We start from the raw sequence: 22,349 nt of genomic DNA on the forward strand, positions 1-22,349 counted from the left end.
GATCAACCGGCTATGTGTGAACCTGGGCATCACGGATCAGGCCCTGATGTGGCTGACCTTATTCCTCCTGGACCGTCCCTCCCAGGTCCAATTTGGGTCCTTTCTCTCTACCACCTCTCCCTCCACATGTGGTGTCCCCCAGGGCTCTATGCTCTCACCCTGGCTCTTTTTGTCTATCTAGTCCCTTTGGCCCACTTGATCTCCACATTCTCTTCTAGCTTTAAGTGTTATGCAGATAACACTCAGCTCTCTTTCAGGCTTCCCTTAGCCTCCTCTCCTCCCTTGCTCATTCCTGACTGTATCCGCGATTCTGGAGTAGTGTGCCTCCAACAATCTTTGCCTTAATGCCAGTAAGATGGAGATCCTTCTCCTTGGGACGCCTGCTCCCAGCTTCCCTCTCTCACTCTGGCCGCTCTCTTTGGGCCCTCTACCCTCGCCTTCCTGTGAGGCAAAACACGTTTGTGTCATCTTTGACTCCATTCTCTCCTTCTCTCCTCACACCACAGACCTTGTCAAAAAGGCCCACTTCCAGCTGCACCTCCTCAGAGGTATTCTACCTTTTCTCACTTTCCCCCAGAAGCTCAGTGTCTCCAGAGCCATGGTTCTCTCTAGGCTGGACTACTGCAACAGCCTCTTTCCCAATCTGCAACTAATCCAGAACAGGACTGTGAGACTTAACCTTGAACTCTCCTGCCTTGAAACATCTCCACTGGCTCACAGTGGCTGCAAGGATCAAGTTCAAGACCCTGTGCATCGTCCACAAGGCTTTCTGGGGCCGGTGCCTGCATTCTCCAACTCTCTCTTCCGAAATACCTTCCTTGTAGAGCCCTTTGCTCAGCTACCTCTACCACTCTGAGGGTCAGACGCTTCTCCATACAGAGAGTGGGGGGTAGATCTCTCTCCTCTGCAGGGGCCTCCCTCTGGAATGGCCTCCCTGCCCCTGTCAGACTTGAGCGGGACCAGCTGAAGTTCTGGAAGCAGCTCAAGACCCTCCTTTTCTTCTCTGCCTTCTCTCTCTCGCTTCCTTGCGAACCTGCCTGTCTGCTGCGGTGACCGGTTGCTTGGTACCCTCAGAGTCTCACTGGGTACCAGGCTCCTCCATGACCAGTCTTCCGTGCACTGCCTCTTTGCCTGCAATGCACTCGGGGCTGCAACTGTAACCCCTACAGCCCCATGCCTCATTGCACTTACCCAGAGCCACAGTGCCCTGGCTGCACTTACTTAGAGCCAAGCTGCCCTGATGCCACTTCCCTCTACCGCCTCCCTTGCACTTCCCCACCCCCCTGCATGTTGTCGCACTTACACCATCCGAATGACACAAGGCCTAGTAGTATTGTTCGTCCTGTCTTCCTCTGTCTTCCCTCCCTTGTCTTGTGGTGCCTAGAAACACATGTGTACAGGCGCCTTATAAATGACATATCATTTCATATGTACAAATGTGTACTCCCTTCTTAAGTGGTGGGCCTGTCTGTGTTAAGGTGATTGAAGGTCTCCTGGGATGGCTAATGTCTGTCTGAGAGATTCAAGGCAATCTGCTCATGCCCTGAGAGCATTGTGCACTGCAGGAAGGCTTACAGTCAGTGGAAGTGGAGAGCACGTCCAGTGACCATTGACCAAGGGGTCTCCAGATACAATGCCCTTCACACTGTCCCAGAATAGCTAGCTGTTAGTGATTGCATCAAACATTCTCTCTCTGGCAGGCATGGCTTGTGGACAAATGGTGGCCTGCAGGAAACGGCTTTGCTTTTCACCCCTCATACGCTCACAGTGTCTCTTGGCCCAATAAGGCTATGAGATAGGATAGCTTCTGCACAACATTTAAGAAGGGATGAGCATAGAGAGATATGACCAAACATTATCCAAGAATGCTACCTTCTTTTAAATTGTTACTGGACCGATAATTCAAGAATTATTTGCATTTGTGGAGTATGGTATTCACTCCATCTCTCTAAATATCAATTTTAATCCCAGTTTTCAATTCTTCAAATTCCCCACTGTACCATTAGCCTCTTGCACAGTGACTCTGTACCCATCAACCCTTGCACTGTCATTCTGCTCTATCTGTCATTCTGCTCTATCTTTACATTGTATTATTCAATGTGTACACCCCTGTTCATCCCTTCCCGTGAAAATATCCCACAGGCTCTGTCTCCACCTTTTAATGCCAAATACAATACATTTAGCAATGTGTACTTGAAAAGATATTTTCCCGAATGGGCCCAATGGGGACTTACCGTTCCGCCAAACCCGCGAACCTGCGCTAATAGCGGCGGGGGGTTTTGCGGTAACGCTAATAGCCCCAGCAGTAATACTGCCGGGGATACTGCCTAACTCGTGGTGGGGCTCACTCTCTTTTAGTCCTGCCCAGTCTTGATCATGAGAGACAGGGCAATCATTCATGGGTCCTCTGGTGAAAAATAAGGCTGGACTGTGAATATTCCCAGATCCCCTGGGGATCAAAGGCCCCACCATGAACTTGAATTGAGATTCAGTGAAACTGCTCTTACCTGAAATAGAATGAGAAGAAAAACTATTCCGAGTGCAGGCCAATTATATTACTAATTTGCATCTGTTCTATTTCTCTCAGTGGCATACTAGAAAATGAATAAACATTATTACTAGTTCGGATGCACATGTAAAAGAGGAAGAAGCTCATGTTGCTCCTGTGCATAATTTGGCGGTGGGGACCCGTTACGGTTACATTGTAACGTGAGCCCATCCTCATCGCCAAATATTCATCACTTGCACTGCAGGGTGCAAATGTAAATGGCAAAAGGCTGTATGCTTCCTTTTTTTGTCCTTCATATTTGCACTCTGGAACTCAAACTGAGTAAATGCTGCCTGGCATCCCAGGCAGCATTTACTTTTCATTGTGAGCACTGCTGGCCATGCTCGCATGCCAGGCACAGTTTAGTTTTCATTGTGAGCACCACTCGCCATGCTTGCATGGAAAGCGGTGTTCACAATTGAAATGAAACCCACCCAACATGCGAGCATGTCGTGGGAGGGTCTCATTTCACTGGGAACAGTGCTTACCGTGAGTGCATGGTAAGCAGTGCTCCCCATTGAAATGAAACATGCTTGGATGGCAGGGAGCATGTACAATGGATATCTATGAGGTCTGTCTGCTTTTTGCTGGTGCATAAAGCCATTGGACCCCATAAGGAGCTCCTGTATTTGCGCCGGCATGAAAATGCATGTTGGCGCAGATGCTGGAGTATTTGTATGGCAGAGAGTAAGGGAGTCGCAGACACGCAGGTTGCGTTCCGTCCCTCCTCTCCCCAACACTAATCCTGTTAAATGAGCCATGGAATGAATGCAAGAGGTTAAAGCCTTACTCAAGGTTCTTACGCCTTGCATTCACGCGACGGCTCAATTGAACATGAGCCGAATAGTAATTATTTTATTTCAAGAGTAAGGCCTCAACCCAGGAACTATAATTATAATTATTTATTTATAACACGCTTAATACCACGAGTATTAAGCGCGGGATCGTGATTCGAACCTGTATTGCGCTGCGTTGTCTTGCTGCAAGACAAGCGCGTTGCCCTGAGCTATCCTTCCAGGAAAACAAATCTTTCAAGTGCAGACTGGCAGGCTCTGAAACAGTAAAAGTGCTATTTATAGTGTCAAGCTCCTCGCAGCAGAGCATAACAATGGATATATGTCTAGCGTGGGTGGGGTTTTCTACCAGAAATTGCCCATGCTGGGCATATTTCTTCTTTTCCCATTGTGGATGCTCCCCGTTGCTGGAATTTGTTTGAAAATAAATATTTCTAGAGGAGGTAATTTCCGGCACGAAGCATTCAGTGCTTTTACGAGCAGCCAGCCTTCTCCGACAGCGCAATACAGGTTCGAATCCCGATCCCGCGCTTAATACTCCTGGTATTAAGCGCGTTATAAATGAATAATTATAATGATTTCCTGCCTATACTTTTTCAAGCCGAATCACGGCAAAGGTTTGGGGGTTTACCATGTGTTGTGAAATGACAGCGCTGTGCAAGATCGCGCATATTTCGAATTCTTTCTTTGCAAGAATGTATGTCCCAGGCCATTTGTAGCTACATTATTTTTGATTTCAAAGGTAACCTGCACATTTCCGTGGGGCTGGCCAGCAGCGCAAAGGTGCACTTACTCTCCTCTTTGCGGACATTAGTGCCGGGAAGGGCATTTCCAGTGAGACAGAGCCTATTGCTTTGAATTGTAGCAAAAAATAAATATAAGCATTACTATCGCTATTTGGGGATATAAATGCAAGCGTGACGGTGTCGGTTGAATCCGCTGCTGTCACACTTAAAAAGAAAAATATGATAGAGTCACAAATGTTCTTTTATGCCTTTCCCTTCCCCTTGCACATGTTGCAAACACGCGGAGGGGAGATGTGTTGCTAAATATGATAGTGTCACAAATGTTCTTTTATGCCTTTCCCTTCCCCTTGCACATGTTGCAAACACGCGGAGGGGAGATGTGTTGCTAAATGTGATAGAGTCACAAATGTTCTTTTATGCCTTTCCCTTCCCCTTGCACATGTTGCAAACACGCGGAGGGGAGATGTGTCGCTAAATATGATAGAGTCACAAATGTTCTTTTATGCCTTTCCCTTCCCCTTGCACATGTTGCAAACACGCGGAGGGGAGATGTGTCGCTAAATATGATAGAGTCACAAATGTTCTTTTATGCCTTTCCCTTCCCCTTGCACATGTTGCAAACACGCGGAGGGGAGATGTGTCGCTAAATATGATAGAGTCACAAATGTTCTTTTATGCCTTTCCCTTCCCCTTGCACATGTTGCAAACACGCGGAGGGGAGATGTGTTGCTAAATGTGATAGAGTCACAAATGTTCTTTTATGCCTTTCCCTTCCCCTTGCACATGTTGCAAACACGCGGAGGGGAGATGTGTTGCTAAATGTGATAGAGTCACAAATGTTCTTTTATGCCTTTCCCTTCCCCTTGCACATGTTGCAAACACGCGGAGGGGAGATGTGTTGCTAAATATGATAGAGTCACAAATGTTCTTTTATGCCTTTCCCTTCCCCTTGCACATGTTGCAAACACGCGGAGGGGAGATGTGTTGCAAAATATGATAGAGTCACAAATGTTCTTTTATGCCTTTCCCTTCCCCTTGCACATGTTGCAAACACGCGGAGGGGAGATGTGTTGCTTTTCTGTGTATTTCAATGCATATCCCAGTTTTGAATTTGTGATGCTCATTGAAATGCGCCGAAACGACCGCTTATTTGTGCACGTGTGCAAAGGGGTGTATAAGGGTATTTGCATGTGTGTAACACTCTCCCTCTCTCTCTCCATTCTATCACTCTTTATTCATTCTTTCGGGACTCTCTACGATCTTAACTTCTTTCATCTGGTTAATGAGGGTTACGGCAACCACAGAAATATTCTGTGTTTTAAATGTTATTTCATTAGTTATACTGTGCTTGTTCTCATGTTCAGCGCTTTGGTGTAAGGCGCTATTTGAACCAAATTAAAAAAATACTAATTCAGATGCCCATTGTGCAAATGGCACATCTTTATTTTTGTGCCAAAAATAAATGGAACACTCTGGTTCACACAGGCTTACAATCCTGGTGAAAGCGCAAGGGAAGCAATGCAAGGCGAGCTAGTTAACATTTGCTGCAATATAAAGAAGGCGTGTACAAAAAACTGCAAAATCACTTACGTCGGTTAGCCGATTCGAAGTGTTCAATGCTATTGCTGCAGTTTCATCGGCATCTTCGATGTAATTTGCAATATTTTCATAGACATTTGAGGCGTTCAGCGCTTTGTGAACCAGGCCGTTCGTATCGATAATGTGTGAGCTGCTGTTCAGAAGACAGAGTGGACGATTCATTTACATTCATAACCCCAAGATAGGCCTGTTAAAAGCTGAGCATCATTTCATTATATTGAAAAATATAAACATATGTGAACATATACTGGTATAAACGTATTTGCTTGAAGTGCCAGCCTATATTATGCGAGTCTATGCAAAAAGGACGAGCATACTAGTCCTTGGCACTTAAGGGGTTAAGAAAATGAAAAGCACCCAAAAAGGTCAATTACTTTTGCAACTCGTCGGCCAGTCCTTGGAGCTCGTGTGCGTAGTCCACTGCTCTCTGCACGAGGTCCTTGTCGTAGCGAGACACATTGGACAGTTTTTCCTGCAATTCTTTCTTAGCGCCATCGATTTCCGCAGAAAACCCAGACACATTCTAAAAATGAGAACATTAATGACATTAGCAGAAGCTGAAAAGCAAACAGAGAGAACAGACTGGACATTCTGTATTAAAAGATGTCATCTGTCCAAGGGAAATTGATAAGTCATGGACAAACTGATTTGAGTGGAACTAGAATCTCACACATTTCGGTGAGTTCTGCCAGTTCCAGCTTCTCAAACTCTAGGGGAGCTACGAGCCAAAACAGTTTGAGAGGGTTCAACAGATCAAAGTGTTATAAAGTAGGCGTGAAAAGTTCCTGAGGTGCCCAATCAAAAGAAACGTTCTCAGTGTCAAGGCTAATTACAAGCAGGTGTTCAGTTTGGCAGGTGGTGTAAGCAAGGGCAAACGATATAACTTCGTACACAGTTTTTGAAAACATGCTTCAAACTAAAAGCAATATCCTTAAAAACTGTGCATGAATAATTGTCCTTGTGTAGACCAAGTGCCCAATGGAACGCGCCCTTGTTGTAATCAGCCGTCAAATTACACTTTTTCTTTGCTTCGTTGGCAGAGTACAGGGTCGGACTGGGGCATAAAAGTGTCTCGGGCACCTATACAAAAGTGACCCACAGTTGCAAGTGGCAACTCATTCCTTTTGTGCCACTGTTTGAATAGTACCCAAGTGGGAGTTTTTGGATAAAATGTGATACAAATTGTGCATTTTAAAGCATATGTATTCAACAACGCTGGTCACAACTACTAGCCACAGGTTATGTTATTTTAAAGGATATTTAAACCACACACTATCACCACTGGAGTGGTCCCCTGGAGCTCTGGTGGATCTGAAAAGCATGAGAGTCGGGTAAGTAAGTAGGATGGAGCGTGAAAAGCGCAAGAGCGCTGTGATGTGCTGTTAGCAGCTTCAGTCCGGTTTACACCATTTGCTGAGCATAGGTGTGAGTTTTCGGTTGGTAGTTGTCATGTGCTGTTATGCGGGGCTACGTGTGGTTTGTTTCATTGTTGCCGTGTAGTGAAGTGCATGCCCTTTGTTGTGCAAAATAGGTTTGATTGTGTTTTGTTTAGAGTTTGAGAGGTCTAAGCATAGGGATGATTTTTTTAGTGGGTCGGTTAGGTGGAGCTCCATTGTACATTTTCAAGTAACTCATCAAAATGGCCCACATTGGCCAAAAAGTGGGCCACTTTGACACAAAAAACTGGTCCACACTAGCATTTTGCGTTTTGGTTCAGGCATTGCCCTATAGGCCAGTCCAAGCCTGGTAGAGTATATGCTCATATTGTTACAGAACCAAAGCATTCATAGGTGTTTTTAAAAGAAACATTCAACAGTAAACCAGGAGCCAGCATACAGAAGTCTACGCTGTACTTTCAACAGTGAACGGTCAGGGTTGGACTTGGGCATAACATTGGACCTCATTACTGGGTCTGGCGGTAACTCTGTCGGTGCTACCAGCGGGTTGCTGCAGGGCCGTGATATTTTACTGCTGCCTGACTTCCCGGTGCCACCGGGAGATGACAAATCTGGCGGACCCAGGAAGTCAGGCACTGGTAAAATGTAAGTCCTTATAAGTCTCTGTAAGTTACTCTATGGGAATGGGGACACGGAAGCACTGGCACTGTTGCTAATGGTGCCGGTGCTTCCATGACAGGTCTGCCTACCGTGGCCGCTGTGCCCGGCAGGGTCACACCTGTCGGGCACAGCAGTTCTGGTAGGCAGATGCAGAGTTTGTCGATCTTGAAACAAAGGTGCCGGTGAGCTTACTGGCACCCTTGTTTCCGGACTGGCAAACTTGTCATGAGGCCCATTGTCTCGGGCACCAATGAAAAAGTGGCCCACAGTTGCAAATGGCAATTCATTTCCTTTGTGACAGACTGTTTGAATGGTACCCAAGGGGGAGTTTTTTTGATAAAATATGATGCAAATTGGGCTTTTATAAGAATACTTATTCAATAACACTGATCAAAACTACTATGCACATAGTGAAGTAAATCATCAAACTGGCCCACACTAGCATTTTGCGTGTTTTGGTTCGGGCATTTCCATATTGTCCTATAGGCCAGTCCAGGCATGTGAAAGGTTTTTTATTACATGTGCTTGCAGCGCACAGTTGCAAGAGCATAACAACGTGCTAGCATCCTATTCAGGAGCTGTTCATCCTCTCTCTTTTCCAGTCCCAGATTTGTGATGGAAAAGGTTCGCTGGATGCTATGTAAAGTCCAACTGGCTTTGCTAAAATCGCACCCTTCCATTATGAATGCCTGTCCAATGGAGAATTGACAGTATAATATGCCACTTGAGAATTTGAGAATGCCGGGATCTCACTGTACATTGTCCTGACAGGGCACTTCCTATTTCCCCAAAAGCAAGCTGGGCTTTTTTGTCCCAAAATGTGCTTTGTTGGCAAAGTGCAAATAAGTCCAATTTTTTCCTAAAGGTTTCGCTCTGGCAAAATACATTGATTTGTTGCAAAAATGAATCCGTTTGCACAAAAAAGGAATTCTTCAAATGAATTGTGTAAAAAACAATCAGTTTCCGAAAAACAATCTGATTCACAACAACTAATTGTTGTGTAGAATCCCGTCACCATCTCACAACAGCATTCACGTGAATTGACACTCCCTTTCTCATAGTAGCGTCCACGGGACGTCTTTATGGAGGCATCTGAAGCTATGACTGATGAAGCCAAGGCCTGCCCCTATCTGCTTCTTGAAGGCCCTGCAAGGGCCAGTACCTATACACCATCCTATTGAGGTAAATCCTGTACAATGTGCATCACAACACGCAATCCTCTCACACATTCACCTTACCTGTACATACAAACAACCAGCACACTCTCAGAAGCCGCACTACCTCAACCCTCATAACCCCACCTTCATTCCAATTACCGCTACCTATCTAGCCCACATTAACCATGCATGCAATGTTTTGATACGTATAGCACGCAATGCAGTCCTCCACACTGCAGACATTGCTGAGCACTTTACCACACAAAGGGTCAATGCCCATTTGATCAGATAGACTTGGTTGACCCCCATATCACGTATCCACACTGCTACAGCTAGCCCGACCACCATCGCACCCACCACCAACTCTGCACTCACACCCAGAACCCGTTAAGCCACGCCTGACAGCTCTTGTCCTAAGCCATCGCACTATTCGCCACCATCACAATGACACCTCACCATCCTTTACTGCATCCCTCCCCCTCACACCATACATCTCCCATAACCCTGCACTCACCCATGCAGACTACTCTCAGCCATTTCACCCACCAATGCAAACACCATAAACCATTGCTGTATCCAGACCTTTGAACCCATCTTTCTATTGATGAAGATCCCTCTTGGCTTACTCCACACCCTACAAATCCTAAACACCCATATTCTGCCCGCTCAGGCTGCATAGTTCACCTGTGACAATGAATAACACTCAAACACCCACTGTCAATAACACTATAATACCACATTTAGATTCACAAATCCCCTCTCTCTCACCTCTCACACTTACCACATAATCTCCTTCCCACCCGACCCACATTCCAGCACACTCCCCAAAAGACTTCAGAATTTGGGAAACTGCTAACACCACAATAGTGTATAGGCAGATGTGCAGCTCCTGGACACCAGACCACCTGACATAGAGATGCAGGATTCTGGGAAGCTCTCAAAGAAAGATGGCTCAGAGCCATAAGACCCCACTTTCAAAACAGATGAACAAACTTATGCTAACACTGATACCCAGGCATCTTGAAACATATTGAAGCAATGCTGAAGTGAGCCAGATGACTCAGATTCTCACAGTCCTTCAGCCAGCAAGCCATTCCTAGCGTCCACTTTAAGGTATTGGGGAAGTAGTCATTCGGTGCCCGCAGTGGGACCTTTTCTGAGGTAAACATATCTAACCAAGACTGTCAGTGCAAAGAAACAAAGAACATGGGGAATGTTGCACCTTGCAAATGTCGCCTGACATAATATGACTTGCATACTCATCTGCAATCTCCCTGTTCTCAGAGCAGCAATCTCATTGATCACTGAGCAATGTAGTCTCTGTAAACATGATAACCCAATGCATTATATAACAACTTCAGCCTGATGTATGATGTAATCAATGCAATTTACCTATGCACGCAACCTCTGTAACCTAAGAACTATGCAAGCAACCTCTGTAACCTAAGAACTATGCAAGCCACCTCTGTAGCAACCTCTGTAACCTAAGAACTATGCAAGCAACCTCTGTAATCTAAGAACTATGCAAGCAACTAATGTAACCATCCTTCTTAAGCAAAATGCGCCCAGTTAGGTGCGCAATACAAATGACAAAATAAAAATAAAAATACAAATAATGACTGGACGAGGGCTTGCAGCCATACACGAGACATTAAGCATCTGCACTCTCCAGGAGCCCTAAGACCTCAGCCCCATGGAACTTGCCACTCTTCCCCTGCCACTGCCTAATCAGATCACGCAGACCTGTTACCTGATCTGAAGAATGCCCCGGGCCAACAAACTCTTCTTTAAAGAAATTGCAGAGCTCATCATGACTACACCAATTGAACACTTTCCCGGATAGCTTAATCCACCAACCACCTCAGCAACCAGGAATTAAAAAAAAACGCTTTTATTGCCTTGACTTTCTAAAAGTAAACCCACTTGCTTTAAAGGTAACAAACTGAATCAAATAGTCGCTGCATCCACAGTCAGCTAAGGCCTAACACACATATCCTTGGACTGGCAACACTAGGCTGCTATACTCACCGGGCTTCACCACATATCATCTCGCCATCCTGGCAAATCAAACCCATCCAAGATGCTACACAGCTCCTTCAAGAGATTCCTGTTTAGTGCACGAGAAGAACACCTGATCAACCTTGTGTCCACCTCTGACCTCTGAAAATGTGTCAGTACTTTTCTAAATACACCAAACAACACCCTGCCAGAAACATTGAAAACCCAAACAGTTCTGAAATCAAGAAAGAACAAATCCAAAGTTTGTGAAGCCTGGTACATGCATGAATTACCAACAGAACATGCACTACCCTCACAAAATGAAATATCTGGTATAGAAGGACAAACATTCCATCCTGAGATTTCTACATAGACTCCCTCCAAGGAGCTACCCGATCACCACCACCAAAACCATCACCTACATTGACAATAACACAAGCATCCGACAAGAGCAAAACACTCAGGGCCATCTCACCCTGCAACAACCTGCCTACCACAATCTGTCATCGATCAGTCGCATCATCAATTCTTCACCGACAAACTGATAAGATCATGTGACACATTGACAGATCCAACCATTTCGCAGACATCCCATCCAACCCACCATGGAACTTCCCTAACTGGTACAAGATGAAGACCTCTGTAAAGGGCCCGATTGATAAGACAGGATTTTGGTTAAAACAAATTCTGTGGTGGAGGGAGTTACGACCATGCTAGATTTTGTTTTAGCTGATTTTGAGGTAAAATCAGCATTGCTCTCTAAGAAAGGAGGGAAGGATCCCATTAATGAAAACATTCTGGTTGGCCTTTTTTTTAAACTAACTTTGACTTTGGATCCATTTTATAACATAGATTTTCGTGGCGTTTTCTGTTCATGGAACATTAAAAATCCTCTGTTAAACTGTATTTTTGATATTTTGGACCACTCATTTGGAAAGAACGTTTGATTTCCTCATTGTGACCATGTTTAAGTCATTACAGTTTTTGTAACACGTTCTTCTCAGACATAGGCATAGACAGTGAGGCCTCCCAAAAATCTTGTTGATTTTTAATTATGTGATATCATTCCTAAAAGCTGGCTTTCAGCACAGAAAATGCTGAATTATATGAAATGGGACAGAAAACAAACTAGAAAATTATGGCCCCATTTCTTTAATTGATAGCAGGTCCAGACCATTAACAATCAGCGTACAGCATGTCCCGAGGTCTTAGATTGCTAAAGAGACTGGTCTTCGATTGCTAAAGAGATTGCACAAAAACATATGCTGACCACCAAAAATATTTGGTGGTCAGCATATGTTTTCGTGCAAGACATGTCCCTGGTGTTACCAGTAATGCTGCTGATACTTTGTCTCGTTTCAAGATGCAGGCACTGCGGCGATGGCAACCGAAGGCGGAACCGTGGATGACACCATTCCCGGATATTCTCTCGAAGCGTAGTGCCCTGCACCCTCGCCAGTGATCGCAGGGTCATTGGCAGCGAAAACTAAGTCGGCCTAGGAGGCAGCATTCAAAGAGTTTTGAGTTTTCTGCCAGGAGCAGGGCATTGGGTCTTTGTTTGATAGGGCTCCCTGGTTGCATTATCTGGGATAACTACATAATCAGGGGGTGTCCAGCGCTCTCTCACGGAGACATGTAACTGCTGTACGTTTTTTTGCAGGCTTATAGGAGATGGCAAATCAGGTAGGGGATTTGACAGTGCGCAAGGCTTTGGCAGGATGGAGCAGGTTATAGTGGTCAACGAAGGATAACAGGAGGCCTTTGGAAATGAGTAAATTATGGGACATTGTACGGTCATTAGAAGGGATTTTCTGTGACAGATATTAACGTTTTCTCTTCAGAGGGGTGTTGGTTACTGTCTCTTATGGGGCCTTTTGAATAGGTGAATTGGGCGACATCCACTTACCATAGGTGTCGGGGGCTCGCATGCAGCAATGTGAAAGTTTGTAGCAAAGCAATGGTAAACCTGTGGATCAGGCGGTCTAAGACCAATCAAAAATGTAAAGGGGCTAGGGTTTCTTCATGCGCATATAAGTTTTTAGTAGCACAGGCAGACTGTGCCGTAAGGATGTTTGTGCATCAGGATGGGACCAGTCTGTTGCACTTCCAATTCCAGAGGGTGTTCCAAAAGGCCTTGGGGGGTTGGGTTTTGTGCCACATTCTTCTCGATAGGGGTTGCCACCACAGCGACTAGTGTTGACTTAGAACCAGGGAATATTATGAATTTGGGGGAGATGGGAATCAAATGAATTCAGAGTCTACATTTGGCCTCACAAGTGCATGGTTGCGCTGTTTCATGGTTTGTTGGTACATATTGTGTGCTGTTGCTTGCTTTGTATCTCACTTCTCCTGTTTTTGCACTTCCTTAGAGGATGTTGATAAGGCGCGTGGTTTGGATAATTAGTCATGTAATCATTAGTAGGATGGTGCGATTGGTTCAGGAGAAGCAAGATCTTGTGAGGGATTCTGACGTGCCAATTTGGTGCATTGTCTTTGAGGGTCTCCGGCTGCATCAATTGAGCGATGTTGTGGTGAAGGAAAGCAGCAGGAGAGGCATGTCGGACCCAGACTTCGACATATTGCACATAGGGGTAACGAGCTGGTCTTTCTGGGCAGGAGAGAGCTGAGGGAAACTGGTCTCCACTTTTTCATGGATGGGCACGTTTTGTCATTGGGCGATCATCGCCTCGTCACAGATCATCCCACGGACAGCCTGGGGGCCGAGGGTGCTGGCATGTCTATTGAACATTTCTGCTCATAAACTGGACCGGTTGGCATCCTGCCACCAGCGCTTCAGGATTGTAGCCAATGGGATGTTGAGAGGCTCAGATAATTTCCATCATGACAGGGTGCACCTGTCTCAGCAGGGAACAGAGATGTTTCAGAATTGTATGCCTTTTATCAGTACCACCTTGGATGGCGGAAGTTCCCCCCGACTGCAGGTGGTCGTGGTCCACCTGTATCCACGGTTGGCTGGTGGTGTAGGCTGGTTGCCTCTCGCTGGGGACTTTGGGCCGGTAGGGGTCACAGTAATTTGGGGGACTGGGATGGCAGGACCACGAAGCATTCAGAATAGGTCCAGGGCCTGGGGCCTCCTGGTACCACTCCCAAAAGGGGATGGTTGGGTGGAGTGGGCCATCTGTCATGAAGGGCTTCAGGGGCTGATGACATGCACTGTTTTGTGATACCACCTGTTTGCTGAATGTAATGTTTTTCTTCCTCCATTAGATGTTTTGGTAGAACAGGACTTTCATGTCACATTTAAGTTGTTTGATGTGCAATAAATGCGACCAGCGTGCAGCCAAAATACACCTATATTGTGTTTCTTTCGCATGCACGCTGCCCTTGCCCCAACCAATGTTACATGTGAAAATTCTGAAGCAAAATCTTCCTATTTTTTTAAAAATGTATTTTATTATAATTTTAATATTAATGACAGAAATAAGAACAAATGGTACATTAAAGAGTAATAATAAGAAAAAATTAAAACCAGTGTTTTACATGAAAAGATAACAATCAGAATCTGCGGAATAATATACAAAAACACCATATTTACTGAAAATTAAGACAGTAAATGAGAATAGAACAAGGGGTGAGAGAGAAGCAGGAGAAAGAAAAAAAACAGGAGGGGGGATTTAAGGAACCTAAGGGACAGCAAACATATAAGTCATTAGAGGTATTCCAAATCGCAAGACACTTGTCCATTCTTTTTATTCGTTTATAACTGGTCTTCTTTCTGTTTGATAGAATGGACAGATCATGTAGCCAGCTGTCAATCGTTGAACGAGTATCACTGAATACTTCAAAACCTGTTTTTTAGCTATTAAAAGGGCTCTATAAGCCCAGTAAGACTGATCAGACAAAAGTTGGAGACCCACTGGAAATAACCCTAACACACACACACAAGCAACACCAGCTCCATTCTTCCTGTTTTTATTTGCTTAAACATTGATCCATGTACTCATACATGTTGGTCCTGCCAACCTCTTCTTCTACGAGAATGACTTATTTGTGGGGTCAGTTACATTTGCTTGTCCTACTGCAGGAACTGACAGAACAGGGAGGCCCTTACACCATTGGCTCCTTTATAACAAGGATACAGAGGCTGCATGAATGGGCCTCTGATGCTCTTAGGACACCTTGGCTAGAGCGATCCTGCCCTTAAATCCCCACTTCGATGAGTCCATTCAGATTCTGACCTTTGTGCTATGTCCCCCATTCTCCAGCAGTGCACTGTTGCTTAATAAAAGAGCCTGACGCCCTGGATACCCTCTTGAACAATCATCACACCTGTCCCCTACCTGAAGATTATCCCACCACAAACGAGCCTTTCCTCCCTGCCCCGTCCCAATGCATCAAAGCTGTCAAGCGGTCTAGGCTTCCCCTCCGAACTTCACATTGATCAGACCCTGCACAATGGATGAAAATGAGGTGGGCCTGATTTAGTTTCCTTGTTATCATCTGTAATTCATTTACTGGTGCAATGGTGGTGAAAACCCTAGGTGCTAATGGACACAGTGCGATGAGGACTTCTCTCTCGTTTTGTTAGGTATGAAGGTCATTTAAAGGTCTTCTAATATATTGAAATCCCATGCAATGTATGCTCGGGGTGTTTCCTTAGATAAGACTTTATCATTTATTTATAGCGGACTTTGGACTGCGTTGGCGGTTTCTGACTGTTACTAACACCGGACTTTCGTTTATCGTCACATGTGTGGCATGTTGGGGCTAATTAGCTCTTTGTAGGTAAACTGTGGTTTGGGCACGGCGCATGAGCCATTTCCGGTCCACTGTGAGGACCGTTCTTCCGGCCAATGATATGCTTATGCGGGATTACTCCTGGCAGTGTTAGTGCCACATTGGGTCTCTTTGTGTACATCTCTTGATACCTTAGGGTTCAGGTATCCTCCTCATTATAGCCTTCAGTTGTTTAAAAAAAAATGTTTACTCTCTGTGGCCGGGTTGCATGCCTTTTTTGAGTTCACCTTGATGACCACACTTATGACTGGTGTTATGCTGTATTTCAAACATGGGGTATGGCACTGGTGATGTATGGGGTATCTTTTCAATTCATTTTCTGGATGGTATTGCTTTCTTGATATTTCTGCATCTTTAAAGTTGTTTTTTCTTGATTCTTTGTATTTTGAACCTAGATTATACTGTACAGCACTGTTATGGAGGTTGGAAGTTGCTACATTGGCCTGGCTCCTTATTCATTTCCCTATTTTTCTTAGCATTATTGATTTATTCAAGGCAATGGATATTGTTGTGGAGGTTTGAGCTATTTCCTATTTGCGAGATGTTTGATGCTCAATAGTGGTTTAGGGTGAGGTGGCTAATAGTGTAATGGTTATTGTTTATTTGTATTGGCAATGTCTCAGGAGGATAGCACAGGGGCAACACGCTCACCATGGAACCAAGATGACGCAGAGCAACACTGGGTCGATCCCTGGTCCGTGCTTAGAAAACTCTGGGTATTAAGCGCTTTATAAATAACCAATTATATATTTTGTATATATATATTTATTTTGCATTTATTTTTTTTAATGTTATGATGCAGTTGGATGGTCATGGGTTGACAAAAAGATCCTATGTTGGTGAAAGTTGGAATGGTCTATACTAGGCCTGTGGAAGAAACACTTTTAAGTGGATTGACAATTTCTAATTGAGTGGTGTTTTTCTTATAGCCTCTGAAGTCCACCCTTAAACATCGTTTGCCCCACCCCTGCGGAAGGTCCAACATTCAAAGTATATAGGACCGAAACATGTAGAGCGTACATAATACAATTTTAGTATTGGTGTAATATGTCGTGTTTGATTCTTAAACAACTGCTTAAATGTATTTCGATTATAGGTAAATACCAACAATATTCAGTGGGGTAATCTCTGTGTATTTCCACTTTGCCCTTTGATTTCACTTTCAATGTTTTTAATGTTTTTGTCTATTTTTGGATGTGGATATATATATATATATATATATATATATATATATATATATATATATATATATATGTGTGTGTTTTTAAGTGGATTTAAATTGGTCAACAAAGTGTATTTTTAATTCTTTCAATGAGCATTTGCATTCAGGCCTTTTCTCATCCTTAGGTGTTGTCCCTTTTCAGAGTTTATTTATGTACTGGTACAATGTGGGGAAAAGCAGAGCCCACCATTTTCGAACCATTTTCCGGGTACCAGGCTTACTACCACCTACAAATATCTTAGTGTCAACTATGGTCTCACTGGGCTCATGTCCCATTTCAAATTTTAACACAATGCCCACTTGACACAGCTTTAGCTTCACAAAGTACACATTACTGTTAAAGTACAGAAAAAGGCAAACCCCACAATTTGCAAAGAATTGTCTGGGTGCGAGCACACTACAAAGCAAATAGCTCCTGCTCCCCTTGAGCTGTGCCCAAAAACCTCTCACGCTCGATTCAAAACTTTCACACAATCAACAGCAGCCACCAATTAGCTTGCGAGTGTACTCCACATCTCCAAACACGTCTTCTGTCTGTATTCTATTGATAGAACTACTGGGCAGCCTTTGAAGTGTCTCTTAATGTTGCCACCATGCTCTTCTTGTGAATGTGATGCATGCTGTGTGCCAGACTACGCTTTACTGGAAGCCCAGTTATAGGGAAGAAATGCACTAGCGAGTAGTTAACATGCAAACATGCAAACAAAAACATGCCCTATCACCCCCAGTGTGTCACCTTTACATAAAAATAATGTTCACACTTATTTCAGGGCCCTACCTTGATTGCTTCACTTATGTCTGCGATGATCAGGTGGGAGTCACTCAAATCCAACTCGGCCATAACTAGGGTCTGGTTCACAGCTTCCTCTTGATCCATTACATTTTCCTGTTGAATCTGCATTAAACACATATTTTTATTTTAGAAACTAAAAACCATGATTCGGAAATAACATTACGTTGTCTGTGTCTCCGACCAGTATGACCCATGGATGGAAGCGCTTCTGCTGCACTTTTGGTGCGCTTCTGCTGCACTTCTGGTGCACTTCGAGAGAAACGGTTGCAATACCCATTAAAGAATTTTCTACTCGAAAACATGGTCCTTTTTAGTTTTGGATCATTTAGAGCTACCTGTATGGGAGCCAACCTATTGCTCAATTATTTAGAGATGGGCGTTGGCATTTCATTCATTACCCTTTGTCTCGCCTAGAAGCCATTTTAGGGTCAGTCGTTTGGTATTATTTGAAAGGTGTAGACATGTTAGGTTCAGTCAACGGGAATGCACTTTAGCAGACTCCGAACACAACCCTAGTTTATGGCCATCAACCGTGGATGACGATCACTGAGCATAGTGGACTATCACCAGCCACCGTCAGACCATGGCCGATCACGGCGTGACTATTTTGGCCATTGTCACCCACCTTCCTAGACCACCTAGAAAAAGATTTAGGTGCATTCAAACTTAAAGATAACAATTTTGGTTCTATACCTTATGACTGATAAACAAACCTTCTTCTACTCACCCTGCAAACCCCCCTTTGGCCTCGCGAGTTTAGGGTGTTGGGTTAAGTTCATGCCTCTGGTTCTCAGAATGCATGCAACACGTTCTTCAGTTAGTCATCAAGTATGTCTTACAACTTTCCATTAACCTGAGAGGTCAGTGCTTGTCAAAGAAATAGAGGGGCAGCCGCAAATCAAATACAAAGGCCAAAAACTAGGAAAGCCATGTTTCCCCTTCCTTTGGGTTCTCTTGGGGTCTCGCTTCATCACACTCAGTCTTTGGATGAGATGGGGCACATCTCGCTTTTGTGGACAGCGCTTGGTGGCTCAGGTACAGCGGGGAGACATCCTGCTGTGGTCACTTGTTGTCAGAAGAGGCCATCCACTGGGCTGTGTAAAACGTTGAGTCTAGGCCTGCTCCCACAGAGAGGCCCAGGAGGTTTTTCTTGCGAGAGATGATTCAATGGCTTCCTTGGGTCCCACAATAGACCTTTTGCCAACTCTCTCGCTCAGGGTCTTCGCTTTAGTGCCAACCAACCCACTCGCTCTCCCCCTCTGTCTGCTCATGTGCAGATTTCTGGGAGGATGGGCCTTCTCTCATCACCTCCCTATTCACTGCTTTCTCCTTGACATTTGCCACATGTTCATTCTTCCACCATCCCTGGGCTCAGCCTGTTAGATGTGGGTTTTGCATCACTCTCCCCTCCCTTGTCCTCAGGTGGTCTTCTCCCTTTTTCTTTCTCTCTCTCTCCCTCTTCTCCATCCCTCTCTCTCGCTCTTTCCTGCAAGGTCTTCCTAAATGATTTCCTACTGGCCTTCTCCATCATCTTTCTTCTTATTCTCCATTTTTCTCTCTTTAGACTTCTCCCCTACAGTCTTTTCCAGCTTCTTGTCTCCCCCCTCCAGATTCCTGTCTCCTTCACTCTCTAACATCCTCTCTCCTTGCTTCTTTATCGAATAACCCCTCTCCCTGCTCTGAACTGTCTTCTTTTTTTCCTTGCCAAACCAGTGAGTGGGTATGAATGGGTTTCAGCTGTGTGTGCTATGTCTGTGGTTTGTGGTCTCGTGCAGAAGGGATGTGACCAAGCAGTTTGGGGGCGGGGATCAAGCCTGATTTGCATATGGTCTCCCCCTTTCCGTAATTGCTTGGCAGACAAATGATGGTCTGTCGAGTTGCCCAGAGCAATCTCAGAGGTTAAGATTCATTCTTAACCTTCCAGCCATCACCTTTTTGTTTTGTTGTAGTCACCCTGAGTGTGATGGGTTTACCGAGACGTAGGCCCTGTACCTACTTGGTCTAAAAAACCAAGCTAAACCTCACTGATGGTGAACAATGGGGCTGAACTATGTTTGTTGTTGCTGCTTGTGGTCTTGTGCAGAATGGATGTCAACAAGCACCTCTGTCTAGACTGTCCTTTTTACAGTGTGACCAATCCCGGTTTGCATTTGGTCTTTTCCCTTTTGTAAGGACTTGGCAGGTAAAGAACAATGGTATGCAGGGTTGCTCAGAGCAATTCTAGAAGTTAAAATTTGTTATAATCCTTCCAGCCATCACCCTTTTGCTTTGCTGCCTCATTTGGAGTCTGATTTGTTAAGAAGGTTTTGACCCGACGACTTCACAGCTGTCGGAAATGGGGCTGGAATTTCGACCATGCACTTTGGTATCAATATAACTGGCTGCCATCCACTTTGCTGGCATCTGTGTGTGAAGAGGATTGCCTGTTCTCGGTTGCAGCTTTAGCATCTCTCTCTGTGGCTCCCCCCTCTTATTCACAGACCACTAACATGGCTCCAGCTCCATGCCATGTCAATGTACGTTACGTAGGTGGGCAGGAGACCAATCCTGCTTGTACCTCCGGTTATCCAAATCAGCTGGAGAAGTCTTTCACTCTAGAAGAAGTGTTTGTGTAGAGATTGTGGTATTAAGGGGGCTGATGCAAACCTTTACCATACAAACCCGGATTCCTGAATGAATGGCACTATGTTCCAGTCCGCGGTGTCCCATAGGGTGCATGGTGTGGTAGCCAGGGGATTGTCCCAATATCACCTGCAGGACCAGCATCACCCGGCTCGTGGTGGCACTTGGCCTCCTTGGCAGTCCCACCATTTAACTTTAGGCTTAGGAAGGGGATTTTGTCACAGGTGCCGAATGGACTAGTTTCATGGCTTGTTTTTGTGTAGGGAGACACATTAAACCATTTTAAGTGTGCTCAGTGGTATGATTAACAATAATGCCAGAAGGGGTCGGTCGTACTGGTCGTAATGACCCTTCACCCAGAGGGAGCGTGACAGGAGGCAGTCAGCAAAATGCATATTGCTGGCTTAAAGATAGAGAAAGGAGTGATTGCTGGGGTCACAGCCTTGCACAGGCAGTTACACCCAATGATCCCATTGGCTACCTTGTCAGGCAATGGAGCTAATTATTAATATCATAATATCAATATTTTCATAGTGGGCTCATTGCCCCAGCCTGAGATCTTTAAAGCACTGCACATACCAAGGGTTACCATAAAATTGTTCTATTTGAACTGGAAAGGGATGACACATATTACAGTCTGTTGTTTGGAACGTGTAATGTCACAAACCCATAGAAGCACATAACACTCAATTCTGAGTCTGTTTTCTGTGTCTGGCTTGACGCGGTGACCGTGAAGCTGCACTCGTACCTTGTTTTCCTGAAGTCTTGCAATGATCTCCGCGTTCTTATCTTCTGTTTGCCTGACGTGGCTCTGTGCCTGCTCCAAGGCGGCCTCCAGGTCTGAGAGCTGCGCCTGGTTCTCGTTCAACTGATCCAATATCATGGGAATCAGAGAGAGGGTGGTATTCTCAATGGACAGCCACTCTTCCTGAACTCGGAGGAACACTGTGGAAGAAAGAAGACACAGATTACATCTCCAGAGTTACTTAATTGGAATTTGGCATCATTGGCCCTTGGTACCAGGTAGCCAATTACAAAAAGGAACCCATTGCAAAATAATATTTTTAACAATTATAACCACTGTCTATGTGGAGATTTATCACCTTGCAGATTTATTTAGTTTTTCTGTGAGGAAGCTTCAAACGCAAAAGCTAATTTCTTAAAATCAACATGAACATTAACACGCACACACACACCCACGCGCATGCTCGTTCGTTCACTCTGTCTATCCTAATTTCTTTCCATAGAACAAGCAACAGATCCCCATACCTTTTTGTATGGTGCCATCTGCAACTGAAACTGCATTCATATTCACCCAAATGTGGGCACTTAATGCTAATTTTAATATCAGTGCCCTACCAAAGTGACAGCTATTTTCTGTGTCCCACAGTTTTCTGTGGAAGCGCCAACTCTGCTTTGTTTATTAGAACGTTTTGAGAAAAGTCTGTTAATATGGCTTTCACCCACGACCTCTAAGTCCAGAATAAAGCCAAGATCAAAGCCTAAACCGAAGCCAAAGCGGAAGGCTACAGGCTATCTGGTTAATGGAAAACTAGGAAACTCCATCCTGGAGTCTATGATAGTAATTTTACTCAGACAGCGATTAAATGGGCCCTTTCGAAGCAAGAACAAGCCGGCACTGAATGCAAACATAAGTATAATTCACTCTTGGGGTATTCAAGAAGAGACTTTCCGGTCACCTACTAGAGGAACTACGGCATTAACTCAGGAGTTATCTGACCGACTGCAAGGTGGTATCTCCACCTGGCGGATACACACAGAACGTTAACCATCAAGGAGTCGCTGATAAGGGACTCTTCGTCGAGCTCAGGGTGCCCAAGGTTTGCCAAAGCAGCAGGAGGGTTAACAGTGAATACATAAAAACTGACATCAAAGACCACCAGAGACAGAACTGTCATCCCGAGAACTTCCTCTGACAGGGCCACATTGAAGGCCCTGGAACAGTCTATAGACAGACTTTATGCTGAAAACTGCCTGTGCCCGCGGATGACTGAAGGTGCCGGAGAAACAGGTATGGCCGTAGCTGGAACATGC

The 22,349-nt window shown here is 44.8% G+C and overlaps 1 protein-coding gene across 2 annotated transcripts in view; it reads right to left on the bottom strand.

Annotated features, from left to right (window-relative positions):
- The window catches only part of LAMA4 (laminin subunit alpha 4), a 576,642-nt gene that overhangs the window by 261,307 nt on the left and 292,986 nt on the right, over window positions 1–22,349 (bottom strand). The window contains exons 13-16 of one of the 2 annotated variants that reach the window (XM_069607855.1): window positions 21,043–21,239; window positions 17,658–17,774; window positions 6,062–6,210; window positions 5,679–5,817 (exon numbers count right to left, since the gene is read on the bottom strand). In XM_069607855.1, coding sequence (XP_069463956.1) covers window positions 5,679–5,817; window positions 6,062–6,210; window positions 17,658–17,774; window positions 21,043–21,239 — 602 coding nt within the window. Of the gene's footprint in view, window positions 1–5,678; window positions 5,821–6,061; window positions 6,211–17,657; window positions 17,775–21,042; window positions 21,240–22,349 lie in introns of both variants that reach the window. The other variant, XM_069607854.1, reaches the window with a different exon arrangement.

Source organism: Ambystoma mexicanum, chromosome 4q (assembly GCF_040938575.1).
Source record: "Ambystoma mexicanum isolate Mex_15411 chromosome 4q, UKY_AmexF1_1, whole genome shotgun sequence".
NCBI lineage: Eukaryota > Metazoa > Chordata > Amphibia > Caudata > Ambystomatidae > Ambystoma > Ambystoma mexicanum.